We start from the raw sequence: 17,643 nt of genomic DNA, 5'->3' as shown, positions 1-17,643 counted from the left end.
CCTGGTGGTGCAGCGGTTAAAAATCCACCTGCTAATGAAGAGGACACAGGTTTGATCCCTGCTCTGGGAAGATCCCACATGCCACATGGCAACTAAGCCTACACATCACAATTACAGAGCCAGTGCTCTAGAGCCTGTGAGCTGCAACTACTGAAGTTGCAGAGCCTATAGCCCCGGCTCCACCCCGATGAGGTTGCCGCAATGCAATGAACCCGCGCACTGCAACGAAGAGTAACCTCGACTTGCTGTAACTAGACAAAAGTCTGAACACAACAACAAAGACCCAGCACAGCTAAAAATAAATAAGTAAATTTAAAAAAAAAATATGATTCTTAGGTTAAAACAAATCATGACTTCTTTCTGGACAGCCATGAAATAGCTATTTGTACTGATCTACTTACAGGGGTTTTCAAAGACCCACATTTCGTAAAATACTTTGAGAATCATTAATTCAAGATATTTTTGAAAACAAAATCCACGATTGTTTTCAGAAAACAAGTAGAGCAAAGGTTGGGAGTCAACGTTTGGGACTGGGTTTCTGGAATGGAGGACGGAATGAGAGAAGCAGCATCAGTAAGAGAATGGAGGAAGGAGAGGAGAGGACAGTATCTTTCCCCAGGCTGCACCACTGGTGCTGATCGCTCTAAACGTAATTTCTGTAAAATTCTGCTCTTTGTATAAATGTGCACAACTAGGGCTTCCCTCATAGCTCAGTTGGTAAAGAATCTGCCTGCAATGCAGGAGATCCTGGTTCGATTCCTGGGTCAGGAAGATCCCCTGGAGAAGGGAAAGACTACCCACTCCAGTATTCTGGCCTGGACTGTAGAGTCCATGGAGTTCTCACTACTTCACTACTTGTATAAAATGCATCTATTTCTAAACACTCTATTGTTGTTTTAACGCATATAAACCATATTACAGTGTATATTAGGTTGTGGGGTGTGGTTTTGTTTTTGCTTTTGTTCTGTTTTTGATTATCAATATATTTAATGTTTATCTGGTAGCACAAATATCTCCCATCTTCTTCAAAAATGGCTTGGCTGTTCTTTGTCCTTTGCTCTTCTGTATAAATTCTAGAATCAATCTGTAAGGCTGCTGGTGTGCGCGCACATGCGCGCGCGCACACACACACACACACACACAACCCCCTCCTCTAGTAATTTTGACTGGAATTGCTTTTAACATATAAATTCATTTGGTAAAAATTGAAATCTGGATATTCACCTTCCCTACCCATGAATATAGCACATTCATCAGAGATTTCAGTCATTTTCTATGCCTGTAAAGAGTATTTGATATTTTGTAGCTGCCCAAAATATTTTTTAAAATCCTTTCTCCTTTCTCCACATTATAAATCTCACTTTCTGAGAATGAATCCAAAAATTATTTCCCTGGAGTCCTTGCTATTTAGATGTACACATACAACCAATTTCCACTGAGCAGGTACAACTTCTTGGAAGGTGGAAATAAAGGTCATGAGACCGTATAGTCAGGATCCTACCAAAATGGATGTGGATGCACTTGGTTTTTCTCACAACAGGTAGCAAACCTCCTGGAGGTCTAGCCCCTCTCTTTGGTGCGGTGAGGGTGCCAGTCCAGTAGCAGGCACCAGCAGCTGCTGGGTTTCCACTGGAGCCTCTTGGTAGTGTCCTTGGTCCCTTTTCTGGGCATCTGCATATGTGAGAGCCCAGCTTGGTTCCTTTTTGGGAATTCTGTAAGCTGTCTAGTGGTTTGTAGCAAATCCCTCTGTGCTTAAACGTGTTGAAATGGATTCTGGGGAATTCCCTGATGGTCCAATGGACAAGACTTTATGCTTTCACTACTATGGGCCCAGGTTCAATTCCTGGTTGGGGAACTAAGATCCTATAAGCCACAGGGTGTGGCCAAAAAAAAAAAAAACCCAAAAAAAGATTCTGTTGTCTGAAACTGCACACTGACCGAGAATTAGGAAGTAGAAGCGAGTTGCTGATTGTGACAGAACTGCCTTAGTACATGAGATGAGAATTGGGTGGTAGAAGATTAGATATTGCAAGTTGAAAAGTGGAAGAGATGAGGTAGGGCCCATCTGTGTCTTCTCACTCTGGCACCAGGGATGAAGCCACAGGCACTCCCTGGAGCTCAGTTATCCCAGCAGAGAGCAGAATGTATCAGCTGAGGCTGGTGAGGACTGGGCAGGAGGTACTGGGAGGAGGTGCAGAGCAGCAGCCCAGGAACATGAAGGGAACCCTGGAGATACAGTATGACTATAGGAGGCACTCAGGGCCTACTTGAAGTTACTTGTCATGAGCCTCAAGCAGGATAATTCCACAGGACAATGTGCTTTCTCCTGACCACTTCTGGTAGCATGGATGCAGGCACAAAGAAGGCAAAGAACTGCATTCAGTCAGAGATGGGGTCCTGCCAAATGAGTATATACCAAAGCCAGAAAAGGACAAGGCCATTAAAGGGGAATGTGGAGGAACTGCTGTAATAACTGACCATGGACTTTAAGCAGGATAAAGAAAGAACAGGCATGAAGGAAGCGAAGGGCAGTGAAAGCGGGAAACAGGGGGAGCTGAGGGACTGTTAGCATCAAGATTCTAAAAGGAAGAAACTGGAGAGACAGGTCACAGAGCAAGACATTTAAAGTGCTGAGGTTACAGAGGGGTGAAGTTTTAAAATGGTAAGGTCTAGGACACAATCAAAGGAGTGGTTCAGGTAAAATGAAAGGGTAAGAAGGAAAATGAGAGGTGAGCTGCTGGCAGACTCATCCACTGAAAACACCAAGAATTAAGACTAATGCTGAACAGAGTGAGAGCAGGTGATGCACTAACACCTTCAAGGAACAAAGGGCACGTGACCCAGAGGTTCCAGCCTGATGACAGGATTCAAAGGTGGAGGTGGTTTGGGGGCTAAGTGAGAGGTAAAGAATGGCCTGAAACTGACAAAGAGAACCCAGAATATGTGATGTGAGGGATAGTGCTGGGGAAGCAGCATCCTCAAGAAGTGAGGAGGTTTTGGTCAGAGCAGGAAGGACTTAACATTCAGTGTGGTTCCCTGACACCCAAAATTCCTGCTACACTGCTAGCGAGGAGAGAAAAGTGGGGAGGTGACCCAGAATCTAAGTCTTTAAGAAAGACTTTAAGCCAATTTTCCTGTTCTTTGCCCCATTAGCATCCCCATACATTTCCAGAAGTCATCTGAGTCTTTCCTAAGCTTTTCTGCCACATGAGGGCACTGCTCAGCTCCCTGCAATGTGGCTTAGGATTTACTTTTCTCAGCTCTGCTCCAAGTCACAACTCTTTCATCTGATTTCGAGCTTCCAAAGTGTTATCATCAGCTTATTTTCACTGTCCTTCTGAGTTTATGTCTTTTAACTTTTAATTCATTTTTCTTAATGGGGTTTCAGGAGGGTGTGAATGTCAACATGTTCAACCACCATCTTTACGAAACTACACTGTGCATCTTATTTCCACAAAGTTTACTGGAGGAGGAGGAGTCTATTTGTTTGGTTTTAGTTTCTGGTTAATTTTTTTGGCTCCCACCACTACCACCAGCCCAAATTTTCTGAACTGCAAGCCTTCAAACTAGTTTTCTAAAGAATGCATCCAAGACTGTAAACCTTGCTCTTTGTTCCACCTTCTGCCACATCGCATAGACCCCGCTAAGTATCCTGACTACTGTTGTTCATTTCTAAACCATCTGCAGCATCCACTTTGTGCTCTCTTTAACTCAGGAGCTATTTTAAAGTGTATTAATTTATGTAAGAAAAAAAATGTTCTTTCAGCCAATATGCAAGTAAACAACAAAAACAGCAAAACCCAGCCACAGTCCACCTCAGGAACTTCCAGGCAGGGGAGAACTCAAGGACTCCATAGGCCACATCAGATCTCTTTCCCCTTCCTTCTTCCCTACAGACCAATTCCACTTGCTGTTCTCTCTCCTTCTAAACTGACACCACCCAAACCACTGAGAAACAGGGCAAGCCCTTTATCAATGTACACCCCCAGACAGCTTCTGCTCAAGGCAGTCTCTCAAAGTGTGGTCCACATGCAAGGGCTGGGCATCACCATGGATATCCACAATCAGACACCTTGCTTAGAGCAGAAACTAACACAACGCTGTAAATCAATTAAATTCCAATAAGAAGTGTTTATAAAATCAATCTCTGAGAGGCCAGAAAATTACTCATTTTACACCAGGTTATTCAGACATATGGCAAAATTTAAGCAGCACTGATTGCAAGGTAGAAACATGTAGATAGAAAAGCAATTTTCCATGAACATTTAAGGATTTACTTTAAGTTTGTGTTAATAAAGGCATACCTTGGAGATACTGTGGGTTGGGTTCCAGACCACCATGATAAAGCAAATACAGCAAGAAAGCAAGTCACATGAATTTTCTGGTTTCCCAGTGCATATAAAAGTTGTTTACACTATAGTCTATGATGTGTATAACAGTATTACGTCAGGGAAAAAAAAAGGAAAAACTTTAATTAAAAAATACTTTATTGCTAAAATATCTTAGCCATTATATGATAATGCAGTGCTGCCACAAACCTTCCATTTGTAAAAATTACAGTATCTGCGAAACAGATACAATGAAGCACAATAAAATAAGCTGTGCCTGTAATGCATAACTCAAGTTCTTTTCCCAGAAATTACTTCACATAGTCCTTTGCATAGTTATAAAAGACCTCATTTAAGGTCAAAAGCAAGACCAATCTAAAACTGTACTTCACTAACCTGTCACAACCTCTTGAGAGTCCCTTGGACTGCAAGGTGATCAAATCAGTCAATCCTAAAGGAAATCAGTCCTGAATATTCACTGGAAGGGAATTCACTGATGCTGGGAAAGCTTGAAGGCAAAATGAAAAGGGGGCAGCAGACGATGAAATGTTTAGATAGCATCACTGATCAGTGGACATGTATTGAGCTAACTTCAGGAGACAGTGCGGGATAGAGGAGTCTGGTGGGTTACAGGTTTGATCCCTGGTCTGGGAGGATTCTACATACCATGGGGCAACTAAGGCCATGTGTCACCATGAATCAAAGCATCCTAGAGCCCATGTTCTGCAACAAGAGAAACCACTGAAGTGGGAAGCCCACACACAACTAGATGAAGCCCACGTGCAGCAACAAAGACCCAATGCAAACAAAAATAAATAAAAATTATTTTAAAAATATTCCACAGGCATATTCAGATTTTCCCCAGATCGCCTGCTCCTATTTCTTTAGTAATTTGCCAAACTCATATTTATAATTTATGCTATCTGGAGAAAAGTGCAGAAACCAGCACTGCTTGCAAATAGGAAGCCAAAATGCCCACTAAGAAAAATTTACACAACGGATGGAGCAAAGATTAATGTCTTGGTGTACACGTACTAAAGAAACCAAATTTAAAAGGAAACGACCAGGGACTTTCCAAAGTGGTCCAGTGACTAAGACTCCGAGCTCCCAATGCAAAGGGGCCTGGGTTCAATCTCTGGTCATGGAACTAAGATCCCACATACCACGGGGCAACTACACCCATGTGTCACAGCTATAGAAGCGCCTGTGCACAGTGAAGACCTGGAATGGCCAAATAAATTTTTAAAAAGTTCATTTGCTTAAAAAAAAAAAAAAAAGAAACAACTAGGTATCAAGAGCAAAACTAAAGATAAAAAACAAGTTCATGTTTCAAGACCTGATTGCTCTCAATCATATAAATGATTGTCATCACTGCACACATTTAGTACTATTATTATTTACTTGGTTTTGACTGTGCTGGGTTTTCACTGCTGCACGGGCTCTTCTCTAGCTGCAGCAAGTGGGGGCTACTCTCCAGCTGCAGTACATGGGCTTCTCACTGCAGTGGCTTCTCTTGCTGATGCTCTAGGGCTCGCAGGCTCTAGAGAGCAGGCTCAGGAGTTGTGACGCTTGGGCTTAGTTGCCCCGCGGCATGTGGGAATCTTCCCGGACCAGGGATCAAACCCACGTCTCCTGCATTGGCAGGGGGATTCCTTACCACTGAGCCACCAGGGAAGCCACATATGGTTTCTAACTGGTTATTTCACATGATTTTTAGCAGAGACGTACAAGAGCCTCAACGGTCTGTGTCTAGGACAACCCAACTTCACCTGCATGAATACACCACACCTTCAGCCACTGAACCACCTGCATTTATTTTTAAAGGCCCTGGTTGGAAGCTGATGCCACTTCTAAACTCTGACAGATCTTACATGCCTGTTTCTCACAGGCAGCTTCTCTCACATCACAGGGGGCTTATATGGGGATGTCCTATCTCAAAGGTGACTAATTCACCACGGCGTCCTACCAGCACTTCTCAAACCAGCAGCCCCAGGATACAGATATGGCCATTACTGTTCAAGTCTGAAAGGGACCAATATGAAAGTCAAGTGTTTCCATTTTCTACCCAGAAGAAAAAAGAATATATTATACAAACACAGTCTTTAAATATATCTCAGTTACAATGGAGTTTATGCTGAGATAGTAGGAATACAGGTACAGTGTAAAAGCTACAGATTAAGCTGAAGGTAGGTTAGAGATCTGCTGTAACAGCCAGAGAAGTGCTAAGACAGAGGTCACGGAGGGTGAGGAGAAGAGGTCAGAATAACTGGGGAAGGCTTCACAGTGGGAGGAAGACCCTGGAAGACACGAACTACTTGGACAGGGGACGAAAGAACCCCAGAGGCGGGCAGCAGCATGAACACGGGCCCAGAGGCAGGAATGAGGACGGCATGTGGCAAGGCCACGGCCACAGCAGGAGCAGAGCCCGGGCCCTGGAGACACCCAGGAGCTAAGGGTGCAGAGGGGCCCTGGGGACGCAGCAGGGGTGGCCCGAGAGCCTTGATGGGCTTCTTCTCCACGGGGTGCACTTTCTGATGCTGAACAAAGCTGCCGTACCACTTGAAGGCTTTCCCACACACCTTACACTCATAGGGCTTCTCTCCGGTGTGAACTCTCTGATGCTGAATGCAGGCGATCTTCTGGCTGAACGCCTTCCCACACTCCTTACACTGGTAGGGTTTCTCCCCGGTGTGGATGCGTTGGTGGACGATAAAAAGTGACCTACACCCAAAGCCTTTCCAACACTCCTTACATTTATAGAGTTTCTCCCCTGTGTGTAGCCTGTGGTGCTGCAGGTAGGCGGCGCTCCGACGGAAAGCCTTGCCACACTCCTTACATGTGTAGGGCTTCTCCCCCGTGTGGATCCTCTGGTGCTGGGTCAAGGCAGTGTTGGAACTCAGACCTTTGCCACACTCCTTACATTCATAGGGTCCTTGACCAATGTGATTTTTCTCGTGTACGATACAGTCGTAGCTGGACTTGAAAGCTTTGCCACACTCCTTGCACCTGAAGGGCTTTTCCCCAGTGTGGCTCCTCTGATGCCGAAGGAGCTTTGAGTTGTATCGGAAGATCTTCCCACATTCTTTACATTTGTAGAACTTCATGCCGCCTCGGAGTATCAGATTGGGATTCAGACTGAAAGTCTGCCACACTGCCTTGCTTTCAAAATCCAAGTGCTGAGACACGTTCGTGAGAAACCCTCCCACGGGCCTGCCGTGGGCCTCTGTGCCCGCAGAGGCGTGCTGCTCTACCGCCGGCTCTTCTGTCTTGATGTCCCTCTCACCACCTGACCAAAGAAACCACAAGTTTCCTCATTACTGAACTGGAAGGGAAACGGGTTCCAGCAGTCCTGGTTTTTTCTTACAGGATGTGATACTTCAAAAATATACCATGAGATGGTTATGAGTTTCCATAAAGGAGGATGAGAGAGATAAGCAAAAACAACAGCATAAACTGGACAAGTGATGACACTGCAGTCCAGGAAGTGCCTCTTATAAGGAAGGGCTGGGGAATGAACCAGGGAAGGTGAGGTGGGCAAATGAGAACTTCAAGAGTGGGAAGGAAAGGAAGCAGGAGGGGAAAAAAGAATGGCAGAGATAAGAGGGAGCAGAAAGAAATTCAAACAGGCTTTAAAAGAGAGAGAGAGGGAGACCCTCAAGGAGGGAAAAGACATCCTTGAGATGAAGGGGAGCAGCTAGCAGTCCGGAAACACCAACAGAGAAACAATGGATCCCAATGCCCCACCTGGAAGCCAGGAAACCACCCCCAATTCTGAATTCTAAGTAACAGCCAGATGATTCTACTTTAAACATTTCACATAATATTCTGGGATAAAAGATTCTTTCTTTTAGGAAGTCAGAGGGAACATAAGGTGATTGGAGAACTGTAGGCCACTGTGGTGTCACCACTAAAAGAATCACTTTTTACAACATTACAGTCTGTGTGAGAAGTGAGACCTGAAAAGTTTCTTCCTAAAGTAAAGAAAACCCAAGTAATTAAAACCTTCCAGGACTGATGGGTAAGCAGACTCTGGAAATTTTAGGATGGGTGGATGTGTCTTGAGAGTGTGGTACTGGAGGAATAGTCTTGCCCTTTCTTCTATGGCCCCATTTAAAACAAATTCATGGTAAACCACAACATTATGGAACTTTAAAATGCTAAAAATGATATAAACACTAAAAAGGCAAATAAAATCATAGCTATGGTACAAATCAATCAGTCTGATGCACAGAATCACACTTTCCTTAAAGTATGGCTGAAACCTTACCACCCCACCATGAAAACCATTCTTACAGGTTCAGGATGGGAACTCAACACAGGTGAGCGAGTGTACAGTCAGCTACAGGGAGCTTTGCTCTCCAACGCAGAATAAACACTTCCAGTAAACCAGGAAGGCGAAACCAGAAGGTGCTAAGTCCCCTTACTCACCTGGACAGATGCCTCTCAAATCCTCTGCTTCCCAGGGATTGGGGTCCCATGGAGCTTCCCCTCTCTCTAGCTGGGAGATCAGATCAGGTCTGGGGAATGGAGACACTACTCCAGCAAGAAAGAGAGACAGACAGGTTGAGGGGAGACATCCAGAGCTGTTACTGAGATCCCTCTGCCCACCCCAAGGCAGGCAAGTTGAGCTGGGGGGAGAAGGGGGCTTCCTGGGGGACCAATGAGCCACACAGGGGTTCTGAGGAAGGGCTCCAAACTACACTCCGTGGAAAGATCAGGGAGACAGTGATTCTCCCCAGGGAGAAAGTGCAAGCTCACCCTGACTCAGAAGAAAGGACATCCCCTCAGGAAGGATGAGTGTACTGAGATCCTGGGAGGCTCCTGCACACAGGAGAGGGCCCACATCCACAACACTGCAAGGACGGAGGCACTGAGGCCTCCTGGGGGCACCCCAAGAGTCCTTTCCTTCAAAGCCAGAAGGAACCTGGGATTTCCCCACCCAGCATCTCCACAGAACCCTAAGGACTACTAGAACCTCCAAGACAATTGAGGAGGACGTCAACTATCAGAGCACCACTGAGAGACCTTACCCAGGGAAGCCACGTTTGCATAATTCTCCAGCATCACCTCCCTGTACAGGGCCCTCTGCGCAGAGTCCAGGCTGGCCCATTGGTTCTGGGTGAAGTACACAGCCACGTCCTCAAAGGTCACTGGCTCCTGAAACAACAGGTTCCTGCTCAAGCTCTGAGTGAGGGCGAGAGGGGGCCAGTGTGAGCTTCTGGGAAGAGGTGGACCTGCCAAGGTCTGTGACTGAGCCCCGTGGAAGGCCTGTTCTATGGACAAGAGCACTGGCTCCCACCTTCAAATGTGGAACGCCAAGGCTGTCCCGCCTGCTCAGCTCTGCGGCTTCAAACTGTCATCCCAACCTCACAGCCTGGCATCCGGGGCTCTCCAGGCTGTGACTGTATCAACCGCTTATGTCCCTGTCTCCATGGAGCTGTCTCTCTAGGACCCACTGCCCTGAGGTACCCATAACCTGTCACCTTATTCTCTCTACCCCAACTACTCTCCCCGTCTCCTCTCAGCCAAAGCACATGTACACCACCGCACGCATTCCCTGATCCAGTTTCTCCTTGGCCTTCCCCACCAGCTTCCACTACACACAGAGAAGCCACTCCTTAGAAATAGCCCCAGTACAGCTACACATTAAAAATAAAAAAATGAAATCAGAACATTCTCTGACATGATGTATAACAACAAAATCAAAATAGATTAAAGATCTAAAGGAAAACATAGTTCCGTTTCGTCTGAACTATGTTTTTTTTTTCAGTTCGTCTCCCAGAGTAATGAAAAGAAAAACAAAAATAGACAAACGGAATCTAATCACACTCAAAAGCCTTTACACAGCAAAAACCCAAAGTGAGAGAAAATATCTGTAAACAATACGACTGACAAGGGATTAATCTTCCAAATTTACAAACAGCTTATGCAGTCAATAAAAAAAAAATCCAATCAAAAATGGGCAGAAGATACAAACAGACATTTCTCCAAAAAAGACATGCACATGGCCAAGAGGCATGTGAAAAGATGCTCAGCATCTTTAGAGAGACTATTAGAGAAATGCAAGTCAAAACTGCAATGAGGCATCACACTGTTCAGAACAGCCATCACCTAAATATCTACAAACAATAAATGCTGGAGAGGGTATGGAGAAAAGTGAACCTCCCTACACTGTTGATGGGAATGTACACTGGTACAGCCTCTGTGGAGAAGAGTACAGAGATTCCTTATAAAACAAAAACAGAGCTACCAAATGATTTAGCAATCCCACTGCTGGGCATATATCCAGAGAAAACCGTAATTCAAAAAGATACATGTACCCCAGTGTTCACTGCAGCACTGTTTACAACAGTCAGGACACGGAAGCAACCTAGATGTCATCAGTGGAGGAGTGGTACATATATACAGCGGAATATTGTTGCTGATGTTTAGTAATTCAGTCATGTCTGACTCTCCTGCGACCCCAAGGGCTGTAGTCCACCAGGCTCCTCTGTGCATGGGGTTTACCAGGCAAGAATACTGGACTGGTTGCCATTTTCTCCTCCAGGCAGTTCTCCTGCGTCTCCTCCATTGGCAGGCGGATTCTGTACCACTGAGCCACCTGGGAAGCCCACAATGGAATATACTTGGCCATAAAAAAAGAATAAGATAATGCCATCTGCAGGAACACGGATGGACCTAGAGACGGTCATATTGAGTTAAGTCAGTCAGACGGAGAGAGAGAATCATATGATATAGCCTATATGCAGAATCTTTAAAAAGAAAAACAAGATACAAAAGAACTAAACAGAAACAGACTCACAGACTTAGAGGAGGAATTTGTGGTTACCAGAGGGGAAGGTCAGTGGGGAGGAAAGAGTGGGAGTTTGGGACTGACATGTGTACACTGCTATGTTTAAAAGAGATAACTGACAAAGGCCCACTGCACGGCACAGGGAACTCTGCTGTATATTCTGCAATAACCAATATAGGGAAAGAATCTGAAAAAGAATAGATACTTGAATACGTATAACTGAACTGCTGTGCTGTGTACCTGAAGCTAACACATTGTTGATCAACTATATCACAATATGAAATAAACATTTCTTAAAAAACACTCCTAATATTTCACAAATTCCTTTTCAGTCCTTCTTACCATATTAGAAAGCCAGCTCTCTTGAAGGAAACCTGCAGCCTGCCTATTCTGGCCTCTTCTCTGAACCACACATCTTCAGAGAGGGCTGGCTGTGTGCTGTCTCTAGGCACGGGTACATCCCCTGCCCCGTGTCTTGCGCTTCATCCCACTCGTGAAAGTTCACTCCTCTCTGTCTTCCCGGGCCACCTCCATCATCCCAAGAGTGACGAGAACTCATATTCATAGACTAGACCCTAGGCACCAGGCTCTTGGGTGGGTACTTCTAAATCTTGTCTGTCATTTACTCTTTACAACACAATATGAAGTCAGAGTTATTTACCCCCATTTTTCAAAGAATGAAATTAAAGTTCAGAAAAATTCACTACTTTGCCCCAAATCACACAGCCAGGAAGTGACAGAGCTGTGACTTCAACCCAAACTTGTCAAACAGCAAACCTGGGCTCCTCCCACATAGCGAGCTGCCTCTGACACAGGGTTCATGAACTTCTCCAAACACAGAGCCAACCCCTGAACCTCCTCATAACCTGGTGTCGCCCCTGTCTGGACAAGATCTTTTCACACCCACAACTTTCAAAATCAACAGTCAATCTATCTTTATCATGCTCCCTCCAGGCCACATGGGGCCCCTCCCCCAATCTAGACTGAGGGATCAGCTATTTCAGAACAGCACACACCATTCTAGAAGCCAGAGCCTCTGCATCTTCTGAGACACAAGAACAGTCTCTAATGGCGTCCACTGGCTACCCTCTTTGCTTCTATGGACAGACTGCCCCATGCAGACCACAGAGACTGGACTTCCAACCTAGAAGAGGTTTCCAGACTTCTACACCTTCTCACCTTGATGACCCCACAGATGATTCCACCTCCTGGGAGTCTCACTACCCTATGCAGTCAGCATTCTTTTCAGCCGATGAAAACGAAAACACCTACCCACTGGGGCTCAGTTAAGCCCCTGATTCTCTGAGTGTCCCAATCTCTCCCGGCAGCCCCCAGAGCAGCCTGTGCTCTGGAGACAGCACAGGGGACAGGGAGAAGGGAACACTCTCACAACAGCTGCTGGAGGAAGCAGGGAAGAAACACATCCCCAGGATAAATGCTGGTAACTGCTCCTAGCTACTGTCCTCGCTCTAAACTCAGGTCCTTACGAGGGGGTCCTTTTCAAACCAGAACTAGGGAATTCAAAAGGAGAGAGAGAAAGAAAAAGAACATATAAGAACAAATTTAGAAACTTCTCAAAAGAGAGCTGACCCTAAACTGGGCAATGACAAAGTCCACAGGGTCCCTGAAATACTTGAGCCCAAAATCCAAACATCAGATAGAACCACGATGTCCTGTGAGTAATCACCGATTCAGCAACAAGGCATTAAGGGCTTCTGAGGACAGCGGCCAAAGTCTGGTAGGAAAACCGAACTTCACTCTGCTTCCCGGAAGTCAAGTCTCACTCCCTCACATCTCCAGAGCTGCTCTCACAGCCTTCCCCACCCAGTACCATCTTCCTTGACATGCTGTTCTTCCCATCTGCTTTCAAATATTCCCAGGTATCATGAGTCCAAAAAAATGCCCATTATTAAAGGGGAACTTGGGCTTCCCTGGTGGTCGAGGTTTTAAGAATCTGCCTTGCAATGCAGCGGACACTGTTCAATTCCTGGTCTGGGAAGATTCCACATGCCGTGGAGCAACTAAGCCATTGTGCCGCAACTACTGAAGCCTGCGTGCCTGGAGACCATGCTCCACGACAAGAGAAGCCACTGCAACACAGAAGCCCTCAAACCGCAAAGAGAGAGCAGTCCCCGCTCACAACCAGAGAGAGCACCACAGCAGCAAAGACCAGTGCAACCAGAAACAAGCAAAGCATGTTCTTTTAAATAAAGGGGAACTTACTATTTTAAGACAGTTAGGTTATTGATATAATTTTCCTCCTCCTGTGGATGGTCCCTGTGCACCTCACTTATTTTTCTCCACTGTATTTTTTCATCATCTGACAAATTACACTTTTATCGGGTATCTCCCTCTCACCAGAATGTAAGCCATGAGGCAAGGATTCTGCTTTCTTCATTATTGCTTTCCTAGTGCACAGTAGGTTTTCTTAGTAGCTTTCCCTAGTGCCTGGCAATAGGTAAAAGCTAGTAGTAGCTTTTCCTAGTGTCTGGCAGATCCAAGATGATTAATATGAATTGGGGGAAAGAATTAATTTCAAAAATGATTCGATCACAAATAGAATTTTTACGCTTATGAAGAAGGTCAGAAAAGAACAGCAAATACCACTTTCACAGTGAAATGCCAGGGCACATCCATTAAAGCTGATGGCTGATAATTCACCATGCGCTGAGGTTCTACTTTTGGTAAGACTGGACAAGCAGCATAAATACAGCTAACGAAGTAACATAAATATCTTTGCTTGCAGATGAAATGGCTATCTGCCTAAAAAATATCCGAGACCCAAGAAAATAAATGAAAAACATTTAAAACTGACAAGATAATTCATTAAGTTAGCCAGATATAGGATACATGAACCAAAATGATTAGCTTTATTAAATATCACTATGAACAATTAAAAGACAAAATGGGAGAAAATAAGATGCCATTCATATGAAAAGAGCCAAGAGGAAACCCAACAAAAACCTGCAAAACCAAGATGAAGAAAACAAAATGAATCTTAAAATAAATAAAACAGGAAATGAATAAATTAGAATATACAGTGTTTCTAAATGGGAAGAATTAAACTTGTAAAGAAGTCAATTATCCCCAATTTTGCCTATGATTCCAATAAAATCAACTTCTCCACCAAAAAAAAATCAATGGGATGAATGCAGAGGCTGGGGCTCATTTAAAGTCATCTGCGAAAAGCAAGTGTGACAGACTACCTGAGAAGGTTTTGAAGGAAATACATTTTTGAAAGAAAAGATGGGAGGGAATTGAACCCTACCTGAAAAGGACAATACTTCAAGCAAATGAAAATAAAGGCCATAGATAGTGAGAAAACATTTAAAGAGACACACATAATAAAGGACTATTATCCCAAGTACACAAAGAACTCTAAAAACTCAACAGAAAAATGAAGAACCTGATTGAAAAATGGGCAAAAGACCCAAACAGAAATCTCACCCAAGAAGTTATACAGATGGCAAACAGGTATACGAAAAGATACTCTACAGCATATGTGTTCAGGGAAATGCAAATTAAAACAATGAGATACCACAACACAACTAGTAGAATGACCAAAATCAGAAACACTGACACCACCAAATACTGGTGAGGATGTGAAGCAACACGAACTCTCAGTCACTGCTGGTGAAAATACAAACTGGTGCAGTCACTTTGGAAGACAGTTTAACAGCTTTTACAAAACAAGAATAAACACATTCTAACCATATGATCCAATAATCATACTTCTTGGTATCTCCCCAATGAGCTAAAAACGTATGTCCACACAAAAACAAGCACAAGGATGTTTACAATAGTTTTATTCATAATTGCCAAACCTTGGAAACAAGGAAATGGCCCTTCAGTAGGTGAATAAACTGTGGTACAGTCAATGGGATATTATACAGCACTTTAAAAAGCTATCAAGCCACGAAAAGTCACACAAGAACCTGAAATGAATACTACTAAGTGAATGAAACCAACATAAAAAGGTAGGATACCAACTACACAGTTTTCTGGAAAAAGCAAAAAGATCGACAGTTGGCAGGAAAGGAGGGCAGGACACAGGATTTTTAGAGCCTGTGAAAAGCCTCTGTATGATACAACAATAGTAAATACACGTCATTATACATGTGTAACCCATAGAATGTACAACACCGAGAGTGAACCCTAGTGCAAGCTATGGACTCTGGGTGACTATGATGTGTCAATGGAGGCTCATCAATTTGAACTAATGTACCACTCTGACAATGGGCTATGCATGTATGGTGCCAGAAAGCATATGGGAACTCTGTGCTATTTGTTTAATTATGCTATGAACCTAAAAAAAAAAAGTCTACTAAGAAAAGAAAAGGGAGGGAGCTGAGAGAGCAATACTTAATCTCTTACCCAGATTGTAATATCCTCCAAAATGACTCATGTTCTTTTGCAACCAACTCACCACTATGGGCCAAAATCTCTTTAATATATAAATCCATCCCTTTCACATGCCCTGCTTAAAATCCTTTAGCATCTTCCTACTGAACTCAGAAGTGAAACCTGAGTCTTCATAGTGACCTCCGAGACTAGTTCTGCCTAGTTTGTCCCACCTCACAATGAACTACTTCCTCTAACCTCTCTCTACCCCTAGAATACACCCAGCTTTCTCTCCTACCTCAGGGCTGATGCATTTTCTATACTCTGGAAAGCTCAGCTTTGGCTCTCTCTCCAGTAGTTCTCCATCCTATTTCTACCTCATCCTTGAGGTCTCAAGCTCACGTGACCACCTCCATGAGGGATTCCCTGACAATCACCTTCAAAAGGAGCTTCTTTGAAGCTTCTCAAATTTGAGAGGGTGCATGAGAATCACCCACATAACTTGCTACAACAGATTCCTGACCTGACCTACCCTCCTCCCCAGTATAATTACTGATCTAGGGTGGCACCTAGCAAATTGCAATTTTAATAAGCACCCAAGTGATCCTGATGTTGCCCATCTGTGGACCTCACTGTTAGGAAGCACTGTACTTGAGCAACAGGTACTTACGATATCAACTTACTTGTTTTTGGTAAAAGTACCTTCCATGAGAAAGGAGAACTTGTCTGCATTATTCAGCCCTATGTGCCTAGCGTCTGAAAGCACATATGGAAGGAACAATGCAGGTCTCTCTGGGATACCCCTACTATTTGAGGAATAATCTCTTCAATTAAGAATTTGTCTCAAGCTGTTTCTCACCTAGCAACCTTATCTTTTTTGCTAACCCCATATTTGTAATTTATCCCCCACCCTCAATGTGTTTCCCTCTAGATAAGGTTGTTTTCTATATCTGTGCACACAACTTTTATTTGTACAACATGATCTGGATTTTCACATTCTGAGGGAATTTCTTGACCTGGGTCCCCCCTTTTCTACTAAAATCTATATATACAAACTCTTCACTCTACACACAAGACTCTAAACTCATCCACCACGTATTTACAACCTTAGCCCGGTGGATGGACTCAAGAGGGAAACCACAGCCTGGCCAAGTGAGGCCTTTTTGGTCCCTTCCTAATGACTTGATAGCTAATGTGACTTTTAAGACTGAAATGAAGGTAGGCTCACCTGAGGCCAAGTGATTTGGAGCATGGCTGATGTCCCCTGATTCTGTGCACTCTTCCCGGTTTGGAAAAGCAAGAACCTTAAAAGCTAAGAGAAGAAGAGCCATGAGCGCAATGGTCCCTTTTCTACATCATCACCCACAACCGCCCAGTCTTCCATCTCATTTCCAGCATCGGCAGGAGTCTCTACCAGCCCTCCACTGGCTGATCGCTGCCATCTTCTCATGAATTGCTCTAGCGGATATTCGGGACAATCCACCATCTGTCTCCTCTGCCCAAGAGCGCTACTGGGCCCATTCACACCGAGTGGACCGAGACACACATGACGAATTCGGCCCCTACAGTGCTGGGTCTGAACAAACTTAAAAACCTAAAAAAGTGCTTATGGGGACCATGTCACTGACTCCCAAAAGTGCCTACAGAGAGGAGACAAGGGTGGCTGGATTTGGACTGAGTGAAATATTCATGGTCATATTAGCTATCAGGGCACGGGAGACCCCAAGAGGCTCTCCACCCAAGCAAGCAGGAGACCCCAAACATCAGAAACTTCAATACCGGCCACAAGGGACTGTTGGGTCAACTTCTTTTAGACAAAAAAAAGGATCCCGCCTCGGTAGGCAAGGGACTGGACCAGGGCTCTGGGCCCGCAGCCACCTCGGCGGCTTCTGTGAGGCCCAGACGCCGGGGCATCCAGTCAGAGGGAGGCGAGTTCAGGGGCAGCGTGCTGACGAGGCGCTAAGGAAAACGAGGAAACCGGCGCCTAACGGGACTGACAAGAAGAGCTCGCCAGAATTTACCCTCTTTCCCCCATAACCCCTAAAGTGGTTCTCTCAAAGATCATGCAGAACCGAGCGCGGGTGTCCACCATCCCTCTAGGCCGCCCATCTCGGTGGTTCCGGCGGCGCGACCTCACGTAACCCGAAGGGGCTGGGCTCCGGACAGGCGCTTGCCCGTGAC

General features: G+C 44.8%; 1 protein-coding gene across 9 annotated transcripts in view; it reads right to left on the bottom strand.

Moving 5' to 3' along the window:
• Positions 1-17,643, bottom strand: part of LOC110140559 (zinc finger protein 621) — a 104,842-nt gene that overhangs the window by 19,973 nt on the left and 67,226 nt on the right. For 3 of the 9 annotated variants that reach the window (XM_070455472.1, XM_070455469.1, XM_070455468.1), the window contains exons 2-5: positions 16,691-16,774; positions 9,359-9,485; positions 8,757-8,864; positions 3,884-7,614 (exon numbers count right to left, since the gene is read on the bottom strand). In XM_070455472.1, coding sequence (XP_070311573.1) covers positions 6,563-7,614; positions 8,757-8,864; positions 9,359-9,485; positions 16,691-16,714 — 1,311 coding nt within the window. In that variant the 5' untranslated portion in view covers positions 16,715-16,774 and the 3' untranslated portion in view covers positions 3,884-6,562. The other 6 variants (XM_070455470.1, XM_070455471.1, XM_070455476.1 and 3 more) reach the window with 6 other exon arrangements.

Source organism: Odocoileus virginianus, chromosome 26 (assembly GCF_023699985.2).
Source record: "Odocoileus virginianus isolate 20LAN1187 ecotype Illinois chromosome 26, Ovbor_1.2, whole genome shotgun sequence".
Lineage (NCBI taxonomy): Eukaryota > Metazoa > Chordata > Mammalia > Artiodactyla > Cervidae > Odocoileus > Odocoileus virginianus.
The sequence above is the reverse complement of the archived record's forward strand: the minus strand, read 5'-3'. Positions and strand labels throughout refer to the sequence as shown.